Raw genomic sequence first — 25218 nt, forward strand, 5'->3', positions numbered from 1 at the left:
AGGTGTCCCCTCACAATCACAGCTTCATTTCATATATCTTCTACAAGATAGCAGGCTTAGCTCTGAAGCATATTGCATAATTGTATGCCATGTCCTGGCCAATTCATGCAAATTGTGCTGCAGAAATGCTGATATGTTTAATTGTTTTTCAACCATAAGGCGGCAAAAAAATAAAAATGAACTATCAGGTTTGCGAATTACCTCATCATCATCATCATCAACATTTATTTATATAGCGCCAGCAAATTCTGTAGCACTTTACAATTGGGAACAAACAGTAATAAAACAATACTGGGTAATACATACAGACAGAGAGGTAAGAGAACCCCGCTCGCAAGCTTACAATCTATGGGATTTTTATGGGATATCTTTTCTTCACTCTGCAGAAACAGCTCTTCCTAAAGTAGCTAATAACTTATTGCAAAATCCAAAGGACTACTCAAACTGATTGTACTGGATATGTCTACTGCCTTAGACACGATTGATCACTCTTGCTTCTCCAAAAGCTCTTCTCTTTGGGCCTGCATTACTGAATCGCCTCTGATTTTTTTTTTTACCAGATCTCTAGCACATCGTATTCCAGCTCTACCTTCGCACCTCTTCCCTCTGTGTATGTGCCACCATGCTCTGTCCTTGAACTGTCTCTCTATCTATACATATGGTGTTGGTGAGCTTATTCACTCCTTTAGGTTTTAGTATCATCTGTACGCTGATGATACTGAGATCTGTCTTCTGATCTTTCATTTCTACTGGCTCATGTTCCTAACAGTCTTGCAGCTGTCTTCTCTTTCATGTCATCTCTCCGCTAACACAACATGGTTAAATATCTTCTCCTTTTCCCCCTACATCTGTTTGCCTGCCTGACATAACAATCACTGTAGATAACAATGCTATTTCTCCAACTTCCCAAGCACACTGGTTATTTTCAATTTTTTTTTTTTATTTTACTCCTCACGTCCATGTTCCTGCCACTGCCCCACATCTTCAGCCTAAAACACCTGTTGTATCTGTTCCTTTCTTACACATAATACACCTAACATAGTTGCTCAAGCTCTCATCATATCATATCTAGACTATTGTAACACCCTGCTCTGTGGTTCTACAGTACATTCCTCTTCAATCTGTTTTCAGTGCTGCAGCTAGACTCATCATCATCACCATCAGCATTTATTTATATAGAGCCAGCAAATTCTGTAGCGTTTTACAATTGGGAAAAAACAGTAATAAAGCAATACTGGGTAATCCATACAGACAGAGAGGTAAGAGGGCCCTGCTCGCAAGCTTACAATCTATGGGACAATGGGAGTTTGATACACAAGGGTAAATGCTACATCGTATTACATATTGGTGCAGCTAGAATCCAAAGGTAAAAATATTGAGTGGGCCATCTGATCAGTCACACAGCAATGTTGGTCAAAGGGTTGTTGACTTGTATTAGCTGTGTAGAGGATACTAATAGGGTAATCTAGGCAGAGTAAGAGAGTGGTTGAGGAATATTATAAGCTTGTCTGAAGAGGTGGGTTTTCAGAGAACGCTTCAAGGTTTGAAGACAAGAGGAAGGGAGGCCTGTCTCCCAGTGCAAGGGAGGGAATACAGTAGGTACAGCTTGAAAAAAGATGAGAATGGATGAGAGATGCAGATCTTGTGCAGAACGGAGGTGTCGAGTTGCAAGATATTTTGAGACAAGTGAGGAGATGTATGGTGGTGCAATTTTTTGATGGCCTTGTATGTTAGTAGAAGAAAACAGGCAACCAATGTGGAGACTGACAGAGAGAGCTCAGCAGAGGAAAAACAATTTGCTAGGAAAATCAATCTAGCCGTTGCATGCAAAATGATTGTAGGGGTAAGAGCCTGATTTTGGGAAGACTAGTAAGGAGGGAAATGCAATAGTCGATGCGGGAAATGATGAGTGCACTAAGTGAAGTTTTTGCAGTGAGGACATTCAAGATGAAAGGTGGAAAGAGAGTCAGTAACGCGAGACAACACAGATGGTGAGAGATCAGGAGAGGATAGATAGATTTGTGTATCATTCGCATAGAGATGATACTGAAACCCAAAGGAACTTATTAGGTTTCCAAGAGAAGTGGTGTAGATAGAGAATAGCAGAGGACCTAGGACTGAGCCTTGTGGTACTCCAACTGATAAAGGAAGCAGAGTGTAGGTTGTTCCAGAGAAAGTAACACTGAAAGAGCAATTAGATAGGTAGGATGAGAAGCAGGATAGGACGAAGAGTGTGGTCAAAGGAGTCAAATGCAGCAGAGAGATCCAGGAGAATTAGAAGAGAGTAATGGCCTCTAGTTTTAGCTTTGATGAAATTATTGACATCCTTGGTCAGCACAGTCTCTGTGGAGTGTTGAGAGCGAAAGTCTGACACATTTCCTTCTGCTACTGAAGGGCTGCTCTTCCATGCTAGTCTCCAGACACGATGACCTATCACATAGAGAATACAGTTTGGAATGATAGGGTTGACCTAGAAATTCCTCAGCAATGTTGCACCTTTTACATCTCTCATTTTCAGGCACTCTCCCAAAGTAACCTTCACACTATACATGGTCTCCCTCTCTCCACCTCTTACAAGTAACATCTCCAGGGCTTTTCCCAAGTATTCTCTGATATTCTTCTTAATGTGCCCAGACTCTCACAGGTGTCTAAGAAAGGGTGAGGAGTCCTATTGCATTATTATTACATTGCTTTCAGAACTCTTTGATCCTCCAGCTCCTTCCACCAAAAGTCCGACAATGGTCCAACAGCATTCTTACCAATCTGGAGCAGCTATTGCTGTACTTGGTATGAATGGTGGCTGCATCATTTCTACAATTCACATGGTGTCTCTCTGGTCTCTAGCCTGAGGCTGACCTGTAGTGTGGCCATCAGGTTTGACTTCATTCATTGACTTTGAATTCATTGTGCCCCCACCAACTTCTAACCTGTTCTGCATCACATTAAGGATATACTTCCAAACTTTAATTTGCAGTTGGGCAATAATTTACAGTAACATTTTGTAGGGGCTCATTTAAAATTGAAGTTAAAATGTTTCATTTTGCAAGAATCCAGTATACAAATTCAGTAATTCGGGAGTATAAATCAGAAGCCACAATCAGGGAGATTGTGTCTTCTGATTTGTCCTCTCACTCACATACCCCTTCCATAATCATTTTAACGTGGTGAACTTTTCCTAACGTTTTCATTGTAGAAAAGCTAGAAATATTACTTAGCTGATCATGTTAAAGGGAATAAATGGGGAAACTTCATTTCATTATGACATTATGAAAGCTTATATCTGCAGAAAGGCCATCATGTACGTAAGCTACTTTAAAGAAATCTGTAAGAAGACACCAGGCTAGTGTTAGGATTCCCCAAGCAATAGTGCCAAGATTATTAAACTCTTAGGTTTCATTCGCTAGTCACACAAGTAATCTGGTTTAGGGCCATTTGCGCAGTTGATGGGTCACTACTTAGTGCTGGCACTCTGTAAGTACTGAACTTCTGGTTCATCAAAGTGTATTATTCAGTCCGCCCTGAGAGAAGTTATCATTCACATTCATTTTTATTTTTCAGTTTAAGGCACATTAATAAATGGTGTGAAGTTAAGTTTTAGTCTCGTCAGATCTCATTTAGCAGCTTGTTTCCAAGCAATAATTCCCTTATAATTCTAAACTGCTAGTGACCCTTAATTACACACAACAAATGTGAATAATGTCCCCAATATCCACAAAATGTGCACTGTGTACTATTGTGCGCTCTAAATGATTTATGATTTGTTGACAATCTGGAAAACACACCTGATTTTACCAAGATATATTGATGCACATCGTCTATACCAGTGATGGGCTACAGACGCCTCTCTGAGCCTTCACCTGTGGCACTCAGCTCCTCCTTACTTTATTGTGAGTTTTGTTATAGCTTGTAACACTTGTGTAAAATACCTGCGGGTATGTTATCACGGATAGGTCTCTTGTTCTTTGATTAAATCTATAGTTTTACATTATTACTGAGCTTAGGGCCAAGGTGCGGCCCTTGTGAGGGTTAGAGGGCCGCCCTTGTGGCGCCCCGAAGTCTAACAGGTTGCCTTTTTTACGGGCTTACACACGTCACTGAATGTCTTGGCTTGAAATACATAAATTGTCATAGTTGACCCATTTAAATAGTAGAGGGGGTCACAAAAAATATTCTGTTCTCACGCAATGATATTATGATCACTCAGTCAACAGATGGTACAAATTCCTATGAACCCCACCCTAATCATTTGGTTCTCCCAAATCATCTGTTCCAAATTCCTGTGACCTCATTGAAAGTGATGCCAATTAGCTATGGCCTATGTGCACCAAAAGCTATCCTGACTGCTGTTTGCCACTCCCTGAACACAACTTTTGTCTCTTTACTAGGTAATGTTTCCATGTGTATTAAGCTTTTTCCATTGTAAATTGAATCCATGCTATTCAGATTAGTTCCACACTATACATTTCCTCTTTTAATGTTAATTTTTTGCTTATCCTTGTTGTTAAATAAACAAAACTTACCCTGTTTGTAACATTCGTGCCCCTCTGTGTCTGTAGTCCTTGCCTACTGGACCTGTCAATGTTCTTGTCTTCGGACTCACCGTAGTAAGAGTGGTTGTATATTATTCACCAACATGTATAGTTTGTATGTTCTCCCCATGTTTGCGTGGGTTTCCTCCAGGTGCTCCGGTTTCCTCCCACACTCCAAAAAAACATACTGGTAGGTTAATTGGCTGCTAACAAATTGACTATAGTCTCTCTCTCTGTCTGTCTGTGTGTATGTTAGGGAATTTAGACTGTAAGCTCCAATGGGGCAGGGACTGATGTGAGTTCTCTGTACAGCGCTGCGGAATTAGTGGCGCTATATAAATAAATGTGTTTACAAGTAATAGCTTTATACTGTGCTGCTCTGCAGGCCATAAGCAATCTCAATGAGATGTATCTGATACCTCTGTGCCTGCTCTCATATCTTCAGTCCCTTCCAAACCTGTGACCCAATGATGTCACACCCCATCTCGGATGATATCTCACATATCTCTTACCACAGCGATGCCTTCACAGAGCTTGTAAACTTGAAGATGAGCCAGGATAAGATAGAATCTGATAAAAGTTAAGAACAGATTTGTAATTGGAAAATTTGGAAAATAATGCATATTACGTGGAGAGAAAAATGGCTTCCCTAGAATCCAGATTCTAGCTGACCAGCTCGGGGTTTGATTGTCATTATAAGAATGGATTCTACATTGTAGAGGTTTCTTCTGGTATTGCTAATTAGACCACGTTAGCAAGCACAGAGGGCTGATAGCAGAAAGTGAAAGAAAGACCACAGCATTTTGGTTTTTAACCTGTTTTGTATGTTACACTCAGTGATAGACACGCCTTAACTTTCCAAAATTGACTCCAGAAGCAAAAATGTTTTCTAGTCTGTTTTGGGGGCAGCACGGTGGCATAGTGGTTAGCACTTCTGCCTTGCAGCACTGGGGTCATGAGTTCAATTTGCGACCATGGCCTTATCTGTGAGGAGTTCGTATGTTCTCCCCGTGTTTGCGTGGGTTTCCTCCGGGTGCTCCGGTTTCCTCCCACACTCCAAAAAACATACTGGTAGGTTAATTGGCTGCTAACATAATTGACCCTAGTCTGTGTCTGTCTGTGTGTGTGTCTCTCTCTCTGTCTTTGTGTGTTTGTGTATGTGTTAGGGAATTCAGATTGTAAGCTCCAATGGGGCAGTGACTGATGTGAGTTCTCTGTACAGCGCTGCGGAATTAGTGGCGCTATATAAATAAATGGTGATGGTCGTGATGATGATGATAGTCATAGGCACCCTTCCCTTTTTTACTGAGCTCCAAAATTATGCATAATGGTACTTTTAATCCAAGAGTGAACAAAGCATATCATCAGAAAAAAGTAAAACTAACACATTTGTTTCTGGCCTTTATAACTATGTCAAAACATGTGTACACTACTGTTGTTTAGTATGACTTGCTATTATTGGGAGAACTAGGCAATTCAACTCTTGTGTAAATATTTGTAGTTGCAATCATGGAAAAGTGAGAAATCATTTTTACTTAGTCTGCCTATAAAAAGCCCATAATATAAAACAAAACATATTCTAGTACAAAAAGACAACCCTGTCTGTCCTGAAAAATAGATATATCATATACTTGTGTAGGCTAAGGAATAAATGTATTTTCTTCGATACTGGCAGGTTAAAGAAAATTACCGCCCACTATCACGAATATGAATAATACAAATGAATACCGACTTTCCCGTCCCTTTACTAGGCTGGATGTAACAAGCACCTTTACGGCTTTGCATTTTCTGTGATCAAGACCATAATCCGAAACATTCCAAAGTCTTTATGCATATATACACACTTGTTACAACTGTTATACACCTGGAGCCTATGCTACTGATGTACAGCTGGACACAATATGAACATATGCACGTAAATATGCTCTGTCGTGCGTGTGTCTTTTCCTGCTTACATATATGTTCACCTCAACATGAGCCCCATTGCTTCTTTAAAATGCATATGAATTATGACAATACTTCCACCAGTACTATAGCAGTACAACCACTTATGCATAATTCTTAGGGGCACACTGGTGTTCACACTGGGAGACAGGCCTCAGAGTATACTATGCTCTATAATATGTATTTTTATATCTGTTAAAGTATGTAGCTTACTGTCCCTGAGTTAAATATTAACATATTTCTCTACAGTACTATCAGTAATAAGTACGTAGCACACCATGGCTTTTATCGCTGCCTCTTTAATCATGGCCTTTATTTGACTGGTCTAGGTTTGCCATACTTTGCACTTTCACCTTATGTCTACTTCCAGTCCAACCTGTGCAGCGGTAGCCAACAGAATAACCTTAATGGACCTCACATGTGGCCCTTGGTCCCTCACGTCAGCAGTTAAGAGATCCTTGTTCTAACTGCATACCGTCATGGTGGATAATAAAGGAGGCTTGACCAGTAGTCCAGACTCTAGAGCCCATAACTACATCATACACCCCCAATGGGAAAAGCACGTATCTGCAGAAACCTTTATATCTGCAAGAGAAGAAATCTACATGGTGCCAGAATAGTTCAGTTTCGTCCTTGTGACCAGGGTGCCATTCTGATTTACTCATTCTGTTTGTCATCGCAAGGACATTTCACCACGTGTGAGATATATCCAAGTAAATTGGCAGACCAGCTGCTGCTTGAGTGACACAGATCAACCTGTGTATAATGAGGCAGAGGGCTACATGTGGTCAAATGCCTGGTACCCACTACTAATGACTAGCACCACATCCTCTGGTGCTCACTAATGACTAGCACCACGCCCTCTGATGCCCACTACTAATGACTAGCACCGCACCCTCTGGTGCCCACTACTAATGACTAGCACCACACCCTCTGGTGCCTACTACTAATGACTAACACCACACCCTCTGGTGCCCACTACTAATGACTAACACCACACCCTCTGGTGCCCACTACTAATGACTAACACCACACCCTCTGGTGCCCACCACTAATGACTAGCACCACACCCTCTGGTGCCCACTACTAATGACTAGCACCACACCCTCTGATGCCCACTACTAATGACTAGCACCACACCCTCTGGTGCCCACTACTAATGACTAGCACCACACCCTCTGGTGCCCACTACTAATGACTAACACCACACCCTCTGGTGCCCACTACTAATGACTAACACCACACCCTCTGGTGCCCACCACTAATGACTAGCACATCACCCTCTGGTGCCCACTACTAATGACTAAGACCACACCCTCTGGTGCCCACTACTAATGACTAGCACCACACCCTCTGGTGCCCACTACTAATGACTAACACTACAACCTCTGGTGCCCACTACTAATGACTAGCACCACACCCTCTGATACCCACTAGTAATGTCTAGCACCACACCCTCTGGTGCCCACTACTAATGACTAGCACCACACCCTCTGGGTGCCCACTACTAATGACTAGCACCACACCCTCTGGTGCCCAATACTAATGACTAGCACCACATCCTCTGGTGCCCACTACTAATGACTAGCACCACACCCTCTGGTGCCCACTACTAATGGCTAGCACCACACCCTCTGGTTCCCACTACTAATGGCTAGCACCACACCCTCTGGTGCCCACTACTAATGACTAGCACCACACCCTCTGGTGCCCACTACTAATGACTAGCACCATAACCTCTGGTGCCCACTACTAATGACTAGCACCACACCCTCTGGTGCCCACCACTAATGACTAACACCACACCAATTGCCCCCTCCTGGCTGGCTGGCAAAGCTGCCGTCCAGATGTTTGTTCAGATGCAGAAAGCTGCCCAAGCTCTGATGCTGCCCAGGGGCCAACGCAGGATTTCTAGGAGGGGGGATTTTTAAATCCTAACTTTCAGAGCAAAGGGAAATTTTTTTTTTGAATCTCACAAACTTTCCTGCCCACCAGCTTCTCCTACACATACCCCTCTACCCACCAGCTTTTCCTTCACCAACCCCAGCCCCCCAGTTTTTCCTTCACCAGTCCCCTGCCCACCAGCCTTTTTTCTCACATGGCCGCCAACCGACCAGCTTTCTCTCAAATGCCTCCCTACCAACCAGTTTTTCTCTCACACCAGCTTTTAATAAACAGCTTAACACTGCATCTATGTAATGTACATGACCTTTGTCCCTTGGCCCTTAGACTCAGCAAGTAAAGTCACTATATTACATTTAATTATACAGTATTTTGTGCACAGTGCTGCTATCAATATTAATATCCAGTGGCTGTGCTCAGCTGTGCTGCTGCTATTCGGGCTACACCTATCTCTCTAACTGCTCCTTCTCTGCTTCTATCTGTGGCTTCCTCCTTCCTCCTCCCTACCTTCCCCACTTCCCATAAGAGTCCCTCAGGCCTCCGTCCTTGGCCCTCTGCTCTTTTCTTTGTACACCTCTTCACTGGGTGAAATTATCAGTTCCTTTGGGTCTCCAGCACCACCTCTATGCCGATGGCACCCAAATCTACGTCTCTTCTCCTGTCCCCTCCCTTCCCTCCTCACCAAGGTATCCTGCTGTCTCTTTGCCATTTGCTCCTCGATGTCCCAACATTTCCTTAAACTCAATATGGCCAAATCTGAACTTATAGTCTTTCCTCTCTCAAGAGACTCCGCCACTCCCATCCTCTCCATTACTATTGGTAAAACCAACATCTCTTCTTCTCCCTAAGTTCTTTGCCAGGGTGTCATCCTTAACTCCTCCCTCTCCTTCATCCCCCCCAGATCCAATCCTGCCGCTTCCACCTCCGCAATATAGTCGTGATCAGACCCTTCTTCTCCTTTGAAGCCACCAAAACTCTTGTGCATTCTCTGATCATCTCTCATCTTGATTACTGCAACATTCACCTTACTGGCCTTCCCCGCTACCGTCTCACTCCTTTTCAGTCCATACTCAATGCTGTAGCCCAACTAAACTTCCTCTCTCGCCGGTCTACATCTGCCTCCCGTCTCTGTCAAGCACTGCTCCTCCTACTTTACAGAATACTCTTCAAGCTCCTTACCGTCACCTATATAGCCCTCTATGACTCCACTGCTCCTTACCTCTCCACTCATACTCCATTCTCGCCCTCTACGGTCATCCAATGACCGCCGCCTCACCTCTCATCCACACCTCACTCCTGCATTCAAGATTTCTCCCATTCTGCCCTCCTTCTCTGGAACGATCTCCCTCATTCTATCAGGCTATCCCCTAGCAAGACTTCAAACGATCCCTTAAAACTCACCTGTTCAGGAAAGCCCACCCTCCCTCTGTCTAACCTCTCCCTGCCCATCTCCTCCCCTCTACACGATCCTTCTTTACTAACCACAATATGACCACACTATACCTTACCCTCATTCTTCCTCTGAAGTTAACTACTCCATAGCCTACTCGTACTCCGGTAGAAATAACATTATAAATGCAACATATATAATAAAATGTATAAATGGTCTGCTTCCTTGTATTTATTATGTGGGTAAGATTTACAATTTAGAGTTGCTTCCTGTACTTGTGCAGGTTTTTTTTTTAGTACCCTGTGTAACTGCCTATGTTTCATACCTGTTTAGTGTGTCTGGCCCTAGCAGTGATTGAAATTACCTTTTATGTACATTCTTCTGTTGTATACTGTTATTGTTATGTTGTCATGAGCAGAGATTACATATGCACCTATTCAGACAAGACTCTAACCTCTGAGTTTGTATCGGCACGCCCATGAAACACTATAAGTCTTCATAAAATACCCTAATGACATCACTAACATCTGTTTTGCAGCTTAGGTTCAAAGAGTAATATTTGCAAAGAGGGTGGCACAAAACAGGACTGACAATGTTCCATTTCTGTTACTTATGTACTGTATGTAAGCTGTCCCAATTGATGGGATTGAAATACTTTCATTTTTTCCATTCTTAGATGTTGAATAATTCCACTTGCCACATCCCAGAAATGGAATGTTTTACATTGAAAGACAATACTAACTACGACTTTGTGTCTTCAGTTTCTTACCTCTCTGTATGTCCCTTCGGCCTGTGTCAACCAGATACCTTCAACCTTTAAAGCCAGAGATGTATTTGTTGTCACTCGAAAGACAGCAAAGTTCACTAAACATTGTACGAAGAATTAAAGCAGACTGGTGTCACAGATGTCATTTTCATTTTGTTTGATAATTATACAAATGAAGATAAGTAAATAGCTTTTTCTGTGTCATCACAGAAATGATCAATCATAATGAAGGCGTATACCAAATTTAAACATTTGAAACCTGCCTCTGGATGGGTACGCGCTGCTTTTACGTGTCCACGGCTTGATAAGATTGTGTTCATCTGCTTGTTTATTGCAGTTTTGACTTGACATTAAATGTCCTCAACATCACGGATGTCCGCAACCCCACGGATGCCGAGCAACCTTACCCGTTCCTGGCTTTATTCAGAATGCTTACTAGGGAAGAGGAAAAAACTACACCAAATGCAAGATTAAATTGTCCTTCTAAAATATATCTGCTTCTATAACATGGATATACCAGGGTCATCCAGTTTCCAAACATTTTTTGGTCGTAAGCTGTAATATAGAGCTTGCATATATATATATATATATATATATATATATATATATATATATATATATATAAAACTTTATGCGATATGGGATGTAGATTGCATATTGTACGAACACTATAGGGCTTATTAAATAACATCATGTAAAGAGCAATTATGTGCTGTGACCCATAATATCTAATCTGCTATTAGCTTTAATGTGACTGTAGTATACAAAAAGCTAATATCTGGTTGGTATGGGTTACACAACATCATCGCTCCTTGCACCATATTCATCATCACCATTTATTTATATAGCGCCACTGATTCTGCAGTGCTGTACAAAGAACTCACATCAGTCCCTGCCCCATTGGGGCTTACAGTCTAAATTCCCTAACATACACACACACAGACAGACAAGGGTCAATTTGATAGCAGCCAATTAGCCTATCAGTGTGTTTTTGGAGTGTGGGAGGAAACCGGAGCACCCGGAGGAAACCCACGCAAACACAGGGAGAACATACAAACGCCTCACAGATAAGGCCATGGTCAGGAATTTAACTCATGACCCCAATGCTGTAAGGCAGAAGTGCTAACCACTTACCCACTGTGCTATAATAAGTATAATTTGGATGGGTTTTTATATATATATATATATATATATATATATATATATATATATATTTAAAATATCTATCTCTCTAGAACACTATTCTGACACTTATTAGGAAGTTTGTTCTCCGTAAAGACCTTTCTGCTATTGTGTAAGTATATACAGTATGTATTTAATGCTTATATATTCCACTCAATGAACAACTTGGGCCAGACTCAGTTATGTGGGCAAATCACAGCAGAGAGATTTGTATGATGATTCTGATGGAAGGACTGTTTAATGCAACTCAAGATTTTTTTTTATACTACTGCATATATTAATCGGCTTATAATACGTAAGTGATGGTATTCTGTCTATACCTCTGTAAATAAGATCTGTATAAATATTGATGGGATTCCAAATGTTGATGAATGCTCCACGGGAGGTTTCTGTCCTCCCTGAGCTCGCCTTAGGACACCTGCGTTATGGTTTGACAGGTGTACCGCCCCAGTCAAACTCCCCACCTGCCACTGTCCTCGGAGCTGGTACATAGATAGATATCCTGATTGCCAACATGTCTTCCACCTATCCCTGAAAGTGTTTACTGAACAAAGTCATCTGTTTTCCAGTACAGAACAGTACCACATCTTTATTCCCTGTAAGATGGATACAGTTAACAGAATGTATAATTAGTATGTTTTATGTATGTATTGTATAGGTTGACATCCTGTATACTGAAGGTGCATTGTAATCCTGCTCAGTGATCATATTCTGTTATGGGTTGCAGAATATGCTTTGCTTGTCTACAGTATACACAGATAAACATTCATCAATGCAGAAGCCAAGCTACAAACTGTTCCTGAAATTATATATAAATGTTGGCAATTATGGTTAAAGGAACCCTATAATCTCATTGTTGCCCCTTCCCGTCTCTACTTAGCATTGTGAATTATACTGTCCTTGCCATTGGATCCCATCACTTAATCACCGGATGTGTGGACAATATGGCACTGGAGTGAAGGGCCAAATGACACATAGTAGATGTTGTGCATGTTTGTGGGCAGTAGAACTGACCAGGCTTTAAATTTCAGACAGCTGACACTGTATTCACAGTGATTCTAACCATTGACCAACCTGTGTTTTCATACTGATCCATTACATTGAATTTCATTTTAGACTGGCCTTTAGTTGGCCACTGTATAGTTATTCCTAATTCACTTTTACTATAACATCTAAGCCCTTTATTACATTTGCCCTGTGTGTTAACTAGAATTGGTCATATCAGCTTGTGGTATCTGCTTAGTGTCACGTCTATTTAAATAGAGCCTACGTTTGGTTCCATACACTATGCAAATGTTTTGTATCCTGAGGTCAGTGTGAGATTATAGTTGGACATGTCTTGGTAATATTTAGGAGGTGATGAGATCTATTTGTACTGCTTGACGTACTCACAATATGACTTGCAGAATTAAACTTAGCATCGCTAAAACATATTTAATTTTCTATAATGAGCCATGTTGATATGGGACTGTAATTTTCTCTATATTTCCTGGATTAACTTGATTCTTTAGTATGTCAATTATATTATCTTCTGGTAATATAAAGCCCAACAATGACATAGATTTATTTATTTTCAAGATGCCTAATCATTTTACCTGTTAGGCATATTTCTCAAGTGTCTATCTTCTAGACTTGCTTTGTACTATTTATAAAGTATTTATAAAGCACAAACATATTATATAGCACTGTATACAAATACAAAACTAAAATAAAAGGTGACCAGGAGGGCAGAGATTGCATCAGATCAGGAGGCCAGAGATTGCATCAGATCAGGAGGCCAGAGATCGCATCAGATTAGGTGGCCAGAGATTGCATGAGATTAAAAATCCAGAGATCGCATGAGATCAGGAGGCCAGAGATTGCATGAGATCAAAAGGCCAGAGATCGCATGAGATCAGGAGGCCAGAGATTGCATGAGATCAAAAGGCCAGAGATCGCATGAGATCAGGAGACCAGAGATCGCATGAGATCAAAAGGCCAGAGATCGCATGAGGTCAGGAGGCCAGAGATTGCATCAGATCAGGAGGCCACAGATCGCATCAGATCAGGAGGCCACAGATCGCATCAGATCAGGAGGCCAGAGATCTCATCAGAACAGGAGGCCACAGATCGCATGAGGTCAGGAGGCCAGAGATCGCATGAGGTCAGGAGGCCAGAGATCGCATGAGGTCAGGAGGCCAGAGATCGCATCAGATCAGGAAGCCAGAGATTGCATGAGGTCAGGAGGCCAGAGATCGCATGAGATCAGGAGGACAGAGATTGCATGAGATCAGGAGGCCAGAGATCGCATGAGATCAGGAGGCCAGAGATCGCATGAGATCAGGAGGCCAGAGATCACATCAGATCAGGAGGTCAGGTATAGCATTAGATCAGGAGGCCAGAGATCGCATGAGATTAGGAGGCCAGAAATAGCATCAGATCAGGAGGCCAGATATCGCATCAGATCAGGAAGTAAGAGATCGCATGAGATCAGGAAGCCAGAGATCGCATCAGAACAGGAGGCCAGAGATCGCATCAGATCAGAAGACCAGAGATCGCATGAGATTAGGAGGCCAGAGATAGCTGTAATTTTGTAGAATGTACTAAATAAATGATAACTAGAATCTGATTGGTTGCTATAGGTAACATCTCCACTTTTTCAAACCCGCAGGTTAGTAAATATACCCCTAGCTGTGAGAAAGCCATGAAAGGGTCGGGGCAGCCAATCCTGCTCTACTCTGCATCTCTGCATTAATACATCACTTAACATAGTGATCTATTGCTAACTGCCATGTCAGCTAGCATTAGATCACAGTAATAAGTGATATATAACTGCAGATATGCAGAGAAAGTATGGATCAGATTCCCTCTATAAACATATGGTCCCGCCACAATATAAAAATAAATAAAAAGTAAAAAAAAACAAAAAAAAAAAAAACAACAAAATGTTGTAATGCATTTTCAGTAAAAATTATGCAAAAATACATGAATTGCACATAGCTGCATATGATCCAAATCCTTAAAAAATGCATCAACCCCCTTTTTTGTCCATCCAGCTCTATGCCGACTCCTTCCTAAGGATTTGTGCGCATGGTTCCTTTGCATTTGTGTGCAGTCATGATATACAAAAGTTTCTAAAACAAAAATGTACACATTTGTTTCCAGGCCCTACAGCTGTACATAGTACACATATTTGGAATCCCTGTACTCAGGGCTACTAGCTAAGTATATTTTTGGTGCTGCACTGATTGCTAAAAGAAACTTTGTCAACAATCAAGAAGTGTTTATGTTTTACAATGTTTGCTTTTATTCACAAAATAAAGCCTGTAAAAAAAAAATATATTTATCCCAATATGCTACAAAAAAATATCCTATCTGTTCTGAGTAAACACGATCAAATACACATGGATAAATTAATACATTATTCCCAGTGAAATAGACACATCTCCAAAATATAAAAATTGGTCTTCATAGATGAGTGAAAGCCTGCATGCTACATAAAGCTCACACAAAGTACTGTTACCTGGGATCATGGTGCTGATATAAATACTATGTGTAAAGGTTTAATATAATGACAACATTCTCTGTCATTGTCAGAAAAGGTTTTTATATGCAGACACGGATGATGGCTATCAACCTGTACAAATAGTATAACATTTTGGACCTCATTTAGAGTCGCATGCAAAGTCCGTTTTAGGCGCATCCCAAAAAAACCATGCATGTGCAGAAAGCACCATATCCGATATTCGATAGGGTATTACAAGTGGGATGCAAATGGGGTTGCTTGTCACTCGTAATACCCTACCAAGTTGCGGCACACTCCCACTCCTATACTTCTTAAATGGACTTTGCATCCGACTCTAAATGAGGTCCTTTATGTGCAGAATATATAAAGTTTTTTTGGTTTTCTTCTGTCTATTACCATACATGTCATTTTGGTGATAGTCTAATGTGCTCTTTGCAGTGTACAAAAAGAAAATACCATATGACAATATGTAATACTAAAATACACTTATTTTAAGGAAAACTTTTTCAACACAAATACAAGCAATATTCTGACATCTAAGTTGTCTTTTCTATGCATGAGTATATGTGCTATATTATGTCTCTGGTTAGACAGTGTTTGTTAGTTTATAAGGACAATCAAGCAAAATAGCTCAGCAATGTTTTAGCACACACAAGTAGTGCCTTCATTTTTGGGTCGTGTTTTCTTCCCTTAGTCCAACTGCTCTGTCTGCTCTCCCCTATACTTAGAGGTTAAGGGACTGATTTTGAGTTAGGAGCAAAGCAAAGAAAAGGAGGAACTTTGCACCTGGACAAACCATGTTACAATGCAAGGGATACAAATGTATTTATTTTTTTTGCAAACAAGGAAAATACTGGCTGTTTTTTCATGTAGCACACAAATACTTGATTGCTTTATTTTTACACTGAAATTAAAGTTGATCTATGACATGCCATATCCAGGGGAGCACGCAGGATTTTTAGGGGGGGGGGAGGGGGTTCCCCCGGGGGAGGGGGTTCCCCCCCTCCCAAAAAAACAAAACAAAACAAAAAACGAGAGAGCTGCACCCCGCATGCGCAGCAGCTCTGTTTCGGCAGCACTGTACTATACAGCAGCCGCGGCGCTGTCAAAGAAGTGTCCGCGGCGGTGCTGTATGCAATTGTCCGCCGCGGATGCTTCTTTGACAGCGCCGCGGCTGCTATATATTACACTGCCGCTATGTGTGGCACTTCGCTAGCGGAGGGGAGGGGTTTCTGGAGACCCATAAACCCCCCCTGCGTGTGCCACTGATATCCCAACTATAAATCTGTCCCTACATTTTAAATTTACCTCCCCCTCTAATGCAACATGGTTTTACCCAGGTGCAAAGTTACTCCTTTTCTTTGCTTTCCTGTTAACTCAAAATCAGGCCCTAAGTGGTTTGTACAATGTAAGCTGGGTAGCCAGGGATCCTGGGATGCACTCTAAGGGGGCCCATTCCTTTGCCATATAGATTTAGGGGCTATATTTTCTAAAGTGGAGATGTTGTCTATAGCAACCAATCAGATTCTAGTTATCATTTATTTAGTACATTCTACAAAATGACAGCTAGAATCTGATTGGTGAAAATATGACAGTGGGTAATCTCTATGTTTTATGTTATAGTATCATCATCATCATCATCATTTATTTATATAGCGCCACTAATTCCGCAGCGCTGTACAGAGTATAGTAGTATTGAAAGTGGACTAGAGTGAATATTAAAGAATGTTAAAGGTTTAAGTAAGTGACCACGCACAGTAAGAAACATCCCATGGTCTGTGGTCTAATCTAAGGTCTCAGCCAAGTCTCTGTTTTGTTGCAAGCATAAAAAAAACTTTTGTTTTTAATGTTATATTTTTGTGAGCCCTCATGGGAACCTATTTAGTTGAATGGATGGGGAAGAAAATGTAACACCTCTTACTCTGAAAATCGCTTCACAATCTGCAATGTGTCTGTATGTAGAAAGAAAATGGTAAAAGTTTTTCCATAGTCACAACTATGTTTTATTTTTCCTGCATTTTTAGTTTTAATACGTAACATACTATTCCCTCTGTAACTTTGTATTTTATATATAATTTGAAAAAAACAACAACATTTTATTTGCCATATATTTAAAGTCTGCCCATATTACTGTGTGTTGATAGTAGGTTGAACAGTGCATTAGAAGGACTTGCACAAGGTACAGAACAGCCTCTGCCTTACTTGTCTCTGGTTGCTGCTGGCAGCGCACAGATATTGCAACGCAGACGTAAATTCTTGAAAGATATTACATTTAGTTAATTTCTGAGAACAATATGAAGTACATTGCTGTATTGTACACATAGAATAAGTGGCAGTGTACCTTGTAACCTAGTGTACTGTTTCTGCTTTAGATCTACCCAGACTGAGTCATAGGCAGGAAAATCTCCATATAATTGTTATGTAAATCACAGCAGCAGTGTATACATCTGCGTATTAATGTCATTTTTACTCACAAATGTTATGAAAAAGATGTATGTGAATGTATATCTGAATAGTATTATGATTTGTAAAGAGGCGATTCTTGTACTGCCTACTAGTCACAAGAAGGCTCTTTGGAACATTGCTAAGTGCTTTATAACACTACTCCTACACTAGATACAGGGAATATGTATATGATCAGCTTACACAGTACTTATTTAATCATGGCTGTTTTTATGGGTTCATAATAGGTTTCCTGGTTGTTGTTTTTTTAGTGTCCATTAATATTGTTTATTGAGTTGGTGTAAATGTCTTTACACTACTTTATATGGATCTCTAACAGTTGTGGAACTACAAGTACAAGCTAGTCAGGTTATAAACCTCCTGTGTATATCCTTTGCTGATATGGTTAAGGTCATTACAACAGTACATATGCATTAACCCTTCCTGTATATGCAGCATTACATACACAAGCACTGGGAACAGCTTTCCTGAGGTGTGAAACATACACAGCAGTGATAAAGGTTTTACAGGCTTCATTCTCCAGTTACACTTTCCAACTTCTTTCTGGCAGAAAATCCTGGTTACCAATCAGTATTGTGTTATGTTTGCAGCATGTGCCATGTGTGTGTCTTTATGCACAGTATATACATCATGCTGCACAACCCTTAGTAGAGATGTGGCCAAGCAGCTTGTAAGGGTATGACAGGCTCGCCGCAGTAGTGTGTGCTGGGGATCCAGCTGTCTGCTCCACGCCAGGATTTCTGTCCCTCCCCCCACCATACTCAGTGCAGCTTTTGGTTTTGGTTCAAAGGAAGCGGCAGGCTCCCTTAGCTGGATGATGATGAGGATGCCACATTGAAGTCTGAACGCACAGCAGCAGCTCCAGACAAGGACTCCCCTCACTTTCCTAAATACATGTGAAGCTATGGATAGCATTGTGCTCCAAGACATGGCAGAGGAGGGGACGTGCCCATCACTCCTGCCAGCTGATTCATGGTTTAATAAGCAGATCTAGCACTGCAGGCAGGAGAAGGGAGGACAGGGATCCTCATAGACATTGGCTCTTTATGACTCCCTAGCCTGGAAGATAAGCGCTCTTATCAAGGAGAATAACCCAGTGACACAGGGCGCACGCCTTTTATGGCTAATGGGATTTCTTAGCACAGGCTAGTGGATCAGGGACTGCTGCTATCCACGGGCTCTCCACGGGCTGGACTGATTTCACAGGGCACTTTGTCAGTGACTGTGACTTTTTTTCCCCCAGAGTGTCTTTTTTAACATTATGAAGGATCCCTCATGTATAAACACTGGTCATGCGAGCATGGCAGTGTATGGCAGAATGGACCCTCTGGAGTTTGATGTTAGCCCAGTGAAACGCTTGAAAACTCAGTATCCTTTCCCCTATCTCTTCGCAGAGGAGGCCTATCAAAAACTGGCCAGCGAGACCCTGGAGGAGCTGGACTGGTGCTTGGACCAGCTGGAGACCTTACAAACCAGGCACTCTGTCAGTGAAATGGCCTCAAATAAGGTAAGACCATCACCTGTTCTGCAGATGTACTGTGTGGGCTGCTGGGTGGTAGTGACAGAGGCTTCTCTGCTTACTTATTACAATAGAAAAAGTGAATTTACCTGGTGTTGTAGTGGTGCAAGGGTTAATAATGCTGTGCATTGTACAGTCGGCCAGCAGTGGGGCTAAGCATTGCAGCCATGCATCCAGGCCACCTCTGGACTGCCAGGGGTTAATGATCTCCTTGTAGTTTGGTAGCAGAGGTTAAATGCTCATAATTGTGACATGTGTTTGGAGGGAGTATTATGGTGTCCAATTCCAATTTAAGTGCATTATTGTCTTTGACATATGTGTGTCAGTTGTTTTGCCTAGAGATGCTTGATTTTTAGTGCATTTTAACAGAAGTGTTATAAATTATAATGTAAACTGCAGCCTATGTTGCATTATACAGATTACATAATTCTTTTTTATTTACGTGTGTGTGTGTAGGGTCAGAAATATTTATACCGGCCAATTTAGTTGTGCCATCTCTTACACATTGGCATGTACCCGATGGTGCCACTGGATATAATGTTGTGACTGTTGCTGTGACTCATTCAAGCTAGTTCTGGGTCCCATCAGAGAAGCATGATGTGTGAGTATCATAGTGAACATGGATGCTCATTCTAGAGTCTGATCAGATTATTCACAGGATGGGTGTCCAGCGGCGTGGCGTAGGGATATGCCGTGTCCAGCCTTGTGCCACCGCTCTGGCCATCTGTAGTGCTCTGCTTGTATCGTGGCTTGCTGACTGTATGCTGTCATTATGCTATTGATCATGATTATTTTCCATATGTAAATGCAGGGTAGTTTGAAGCATTGCATTGATTGAAACAGGGTTTGCAGTAATATAACCTTTGTCATTCAAAGAGTTATTAAGATAAACTATATATATATATATATATATATATATATATATATATATATATATATATATATATATATATATATATATATCTCCCTGTCATTGACTTGCAGCCATACTTTTACCAGTTTGCTACACTTGATAACATGCTCTATACATTCAGTACGTGGATGTGTTAACATAATTCATGTAGTTTATTTCCCCAGAGCATCAATAGCTGCACATAAAGAACATTACGGCCAATGCACAGTTTTCGATCCCACAGCTTCAGTTTGGCCTGACAGAGAAGAGCCAGTTTGTGGTGGTGATAAAGGGGTTAATGAATGGCTATCTGTCAGTCCCTATTCCAGGCCAGCAGTGTGATAAACATCTGGTATATTTATGCTGCCACTTCAACTAGTTTACATTCAGTGAAAGTAAACTTATATGCAGCTGCAGATCTGTAACAAGGCGCTGTTCATACGTGGTTTAGCGGCAGATAACATGTTAATATATATCATGCTTGTCTGATGACTGTTGATGGTGCAAAATGGCAATTGTGTACTGTTGACACTGAACAAATGTACGATTTAAAAAATTGCATCTCCATAAGAATTTTACCCCCCCCCCTGATCATACCAATACATTTATGTTGGCTGGATTCAGTGCCATTTGCATATTGTTGTAATTTGTTGTCATTAGTTTTGCTTTGACTTGTGAACCTTTTAATATGGAAGTAAAGCCCACATCTAAGCTGATTACAGTTCATCTCCCATTATAGCATTTAAGCCATAAGCCTGGAATATGCTTCCTGTAATGGCAGCAGCAACGTCAATAAATGTTTTCTAAGAATATGGATTTTAATGTATGTGTTTATTGTGACTCTCTGGGCTGCAAGAGAAATGTAATACTATGCGTCATACTTGTGTACTAGACGAGCAATGGAGCTCCACTTGTGTTCTTAGTAGGTGAAAAGATATACATCATGTATGTAGAAGTGTACGGATATGAGCTTGATGTTGTGGTGTATTCTGGAATTAGTGTTATGTTTAAATATTACAATACAAATAATATTTTTTATTCATATTTTATTTTGCTAAGATGCAGTCACCACACAATGGTCTACAAGCCCTTTTTTTCCCATTTGCTGATATTTACATTGTACTGTATATATTTATAATGGATAAATCAACATTTCTGCAGATGTTCTAAAATCATGTCCTGTACCCCGACTGTGGAGATGTTTGGTCACCTTAATGTTCTAGGACGTGAAAGCTTTATTTGTTGAGAGACGGAAGCTCCCTTGTTAATTCTAATGTGAAGGTCACTTGCTGTGAATCCACACCCACTATTACATCAGTAAATTAATATTACAGTCACACACTTAAGTGAGCTTCTATTCTCCTATTGAGTGTCCATTTTCCTATCTCAAGGCCATCAATATGTGTTCGTGGTAGTGCACTAGGAATGATTCTTTATTACTACACATGTCATTGTTGTTGCTATGGCATTTACCATGAAATGCAGATAAGTTTCTTGCTCTTCAGTCTTTGCTCCTCTCAGAGGGGCGTGTGTATTAAACACTTTACAGGTTCTGTAGTAATGTTTTCTGTTGCTGCACAGATTCCTGGCTTCAGTTAAAAGATAATAAAACTTATTTTTAAACTGTGTGTTAAGTTAAACGCACATTTTAAGGTGGCCCCTTTACCTACGCTCAGTTGCGGTCACCATTTTTGGAGCTGAACTAATATTCATGAATGTGCAGCCTAATGAGTGTGCAGCATAATTTATTAGGAAGTAGTGACTCATTCCTAGTGAATGGATAGGCTGAATATTCCACCAACGTAGTCTGGAATATATTGTCCGTTTATCATTTTGAATATTTGCCTATTGCATGTTGTTGGGATTTTTTATTTTTTTTTTACATTTTTTTAAAATTTTTCCTGAGAAGTGAAAGGTGCAAAATGCATTTATATAGGTCGCAAGCGATCATTAACCCTTCACAGAAGTCACAACAATTGCACCCTTTTGTGGAAGAAAAAGCCTTTGGGCCCCCCCATAAATCAGGGAACGCTCCCTCTAATGCTCCCTCAGCACCTGGTTTAGTTTGTTTAAATATTGTCGGCCTGCAAAACATAATTTGTACATGGCAAGCTCCACCATCAGTCTGCCCAACAGCTCCCATCGGACTGAATAAAAGTATTCACCCCCGCAGGCCCACCATCTTGGCCTGCATATGTATGCGCTTCCCCCCAAAAAACAGCTTCAACTGCAAAAACACTTGCACTTTTGCGTCTCGTAAATGACTCTTAGTGAAGACAAGAAGACACTTCTAAAAGTCACATGTTTTGATTTTATATTAACAGTCAAACAGTAGCATTAGTTTAGGTGTTACCATAGAACCAGCATTTTGCTGAACTGTCAGTAGGGGGCACTACCCTCATCTTACAGCTGTTTATATGTTTATTCCTAGACTGCAGCAACCTATAAGCAAAGAGAACCCTCAACGCAATGCAACAAATTACAGAACGACACAATTAGTTTGTAATTTTCCATATCAAATAACACCCGATTTTTTTTTAAACTTTAATATCTCCCAAATTAATAGGTTAGTAAAAATGACTTACAAACAATTAATTAAGATCAGATTTGTCGATGGAAGGGTGAATGGAGTGCGTAGATGCTAGTAAATGTGCGTATTGGGCTTGAGGCTTAGGCTAGTTGAAAAAAGAGCAGCGTTTCCAAATGGTGTTAGGATCCACTAGAGGGTAGGAAGTTAAATAGCAAAGATAGCACCTTTTCTTTAAGTTTACAATTATAAATATGTATGTGTATGTGTATATATATATCTACTATATAAATGCCTAGTGTGGGGAAAAAAAAAAACCAAGCTGCAGCGCCATCTGCTGGGCAGAGTTATACACTGACCTATATATTTCTTGAAGGAGAAGTGACAGTTGGGAGTGGTTGGTGGTTGCCGGGGGTGACAGTGGGGAGTTTTTAACACCTTAAGTAGCTTGATGAAGGATGTGGCGATGAAGATGAAGGATGAGGTGATGGAGAAAAATGATGAGGTGGTGACATGTGGACAAAACCACGTTAAAAAAGAGCGCTTACGTCGGGAAGTAACGCTCTTCCCCTGAGGAGGCCTGGGCTAGGCCCAAATGCATGACAAGAACCTTTTTAACACCTTAAGTAGCTTGATTTGACTAGAATGCTTGAGTATCATGCACGGGTTAACTTGTGTGTGTGTATATATATATATATATATATATATATATATATATATATATATAAAATATACATTTTGAATTATGAATTTTATGAATACATTCTTTGCAGTAGTTTGATCACGCTCCATCTTTCAGTACTGCAGAAGACCACAGTGAAGTGAGAACTTTAGTATTGACCTTTTGTTCTGGTAACCCTGCCAGGGAGTAACATCATAGGTTACTGCTAGTGGGTTACTTAGTGACATTTCCAATGCAAAATGTCAACAGTGACCATTCTACAGCTTCCAAAATCTGCAATAGCACTGGTATCGTGATCTGCAACACAGCTAAAAGTCAGATTGGGTGAAATCTTGGCAATAATTAAATACATAAGTGTTGTAATGTGGGGCTTTGTGCGGCCTGTTATAGACTGTGGTGTTGTAGTGTGTTTAGTTCAGAGCTTACTTGAGGTTGGAGCACATTAGATGCATTGGACCCTGACACTGGTTTCTGCCTGTCGCAGCCGGCAGCACCTTGGTTTTGCACAGTTGTGTCTACACACCTACTGCGCTCCACCACAAACTAGGTGCATGAAGTACAGACGTGAACATCACATGACAAGTCCAACCTCCTAAGCAGCACTTCTTCCACTGCACAAAAGAATTTCTAGTAAAATATTACTAGGCTTATGTGTGACTTAACTGATCCACGAGAGATACAATGGGGCTGTCTTTAGTGCACACGGCACTTGTGTGTATTTCACACTGCACAAAACTTGAGATCTGCTTTTTCCTTGCGAAATGTGTCCCATTAAAAGTATCGAACCCATCGATACCCAATATCCATCAGTTCATAACTGGTGGGGTGTAAATGGTGATATTCCCCTCCACACACCAAGGCAGGACCCTAAGACTTTCTCCAACACTTTTGATAATATTGCTCCGCAAAATGACATCTTTTTTTTTTTTTGTGCTGCTCCACAAAGTGAGTACTTTGCAAGGAATTCCCTTATGCCTCTGATTAGTCTGTGTAATCTTATATCATATCATCATTTTACTCTGCAAACCTGTACGCTGTGGTGCAAATTCAGCTGTGCAGCATCTATGGCTGCACCTCCCCCTGCGCTTCCTAACGCAATATATACAGATCATGGGCCTGATTCATTAAGGTACTAAAATTAAGAAGATTCTTATTTAACTCTCCTGGACAAAGCCATGTTACAATGCAAGGGGTGCAAATTAGTTTTTGTTTTGCACATAAGTTAAATACTGACTGTATTTTCATGTGCAAAACAGAAAACTAATTTGCACCCCTTGCATTGTAACATGGCTTTGAATCTGATTGGTTTTTGAAACCCGCCGAAAAATTCTCATCTTGATACATTTACCCCTAGATCTCACTGCCATTCAGAATCTGAATCCAATCAGCCTGCTGTACTATATTATATTATACTTAGGGCCTCATTTAAATTTAAGAGCAAAGCCAGCTAGGGGGTGCAAATTTTGACCTGGACAAACCATGTTGCAATGCAAGGGGTACAGTGCAGTTTTATTTGCATGCCCGCATTGAAACTGCTCTCTGCATTTACATGTAAGATACAAATACAGGGCAACTTTATTTTCGCACAGCGATTTCGAGTTGAGCCATACCTTCCAATATGTCTGTCCCTGCAGCGAGACAGGAGGCGTGGCCACGTCGTGATGGGGCGTTACCCCCATAGTACTTCAAGGCGCTAGGCTACCCATTAGATGCCTATCTTCCACCAACATCCCCATCCACGGGATAAACATGTCCCCAGGCGGGACAGAGCCTTAAAATCGGAACTTTCCTGTTGAAATCAGTTGGGAGGTGTGGTTAAGCTAGGACAGTGTTGGCTAACCTGTGACACTCCAGGTGTTGTGAAACTACAAGTCCCAGCATACCCTTCCAGCAATAAGCTGCTGCATGTTGGCAAAG

General features: G+C 41.0%; 1 protein-coding gene across 4 annotated transcripts in view; it reads left to right on the forward strand.

Annotated features, from left to right (window-relative positions):
- Positions 1-25218, forward strand: part of LOC142099587 (3',5'-cyclic-AMP phosphodiesterase 4D) — a 548136-nt gene that overhangs the window by 469695 nt on the left and 53223 nt on the right. For all 4 annotated transcript variants that reach the window (XM_075183172.1, XM_075183201.1, XM_075183182.1 and 1 more), the window contains exon 6: positions 19076-19188. In XM_075183172.1, the coding sequence (XP_075039273.1) occupies positions 19076-19188 (113 nt within the window). The remainder of the gene's footprint in view (positions 1-19075; positions 19189-25218) is intronic.

Source organism: Mixophyes fleayi, chromosome 1 (genome assembly GCF_038048845.1).
Source record: "Mixophyes fleayi isolate aMixFle1 chromosome 1, aMixFle1.hap1, whole genome shotgun sequence".
Lineage (NCBI taxonomy): Eukaryota > Metazoa > Chordata > Amphibia > Anura > Limnodynastidae > Mixophyes > Mixophyes fleayi.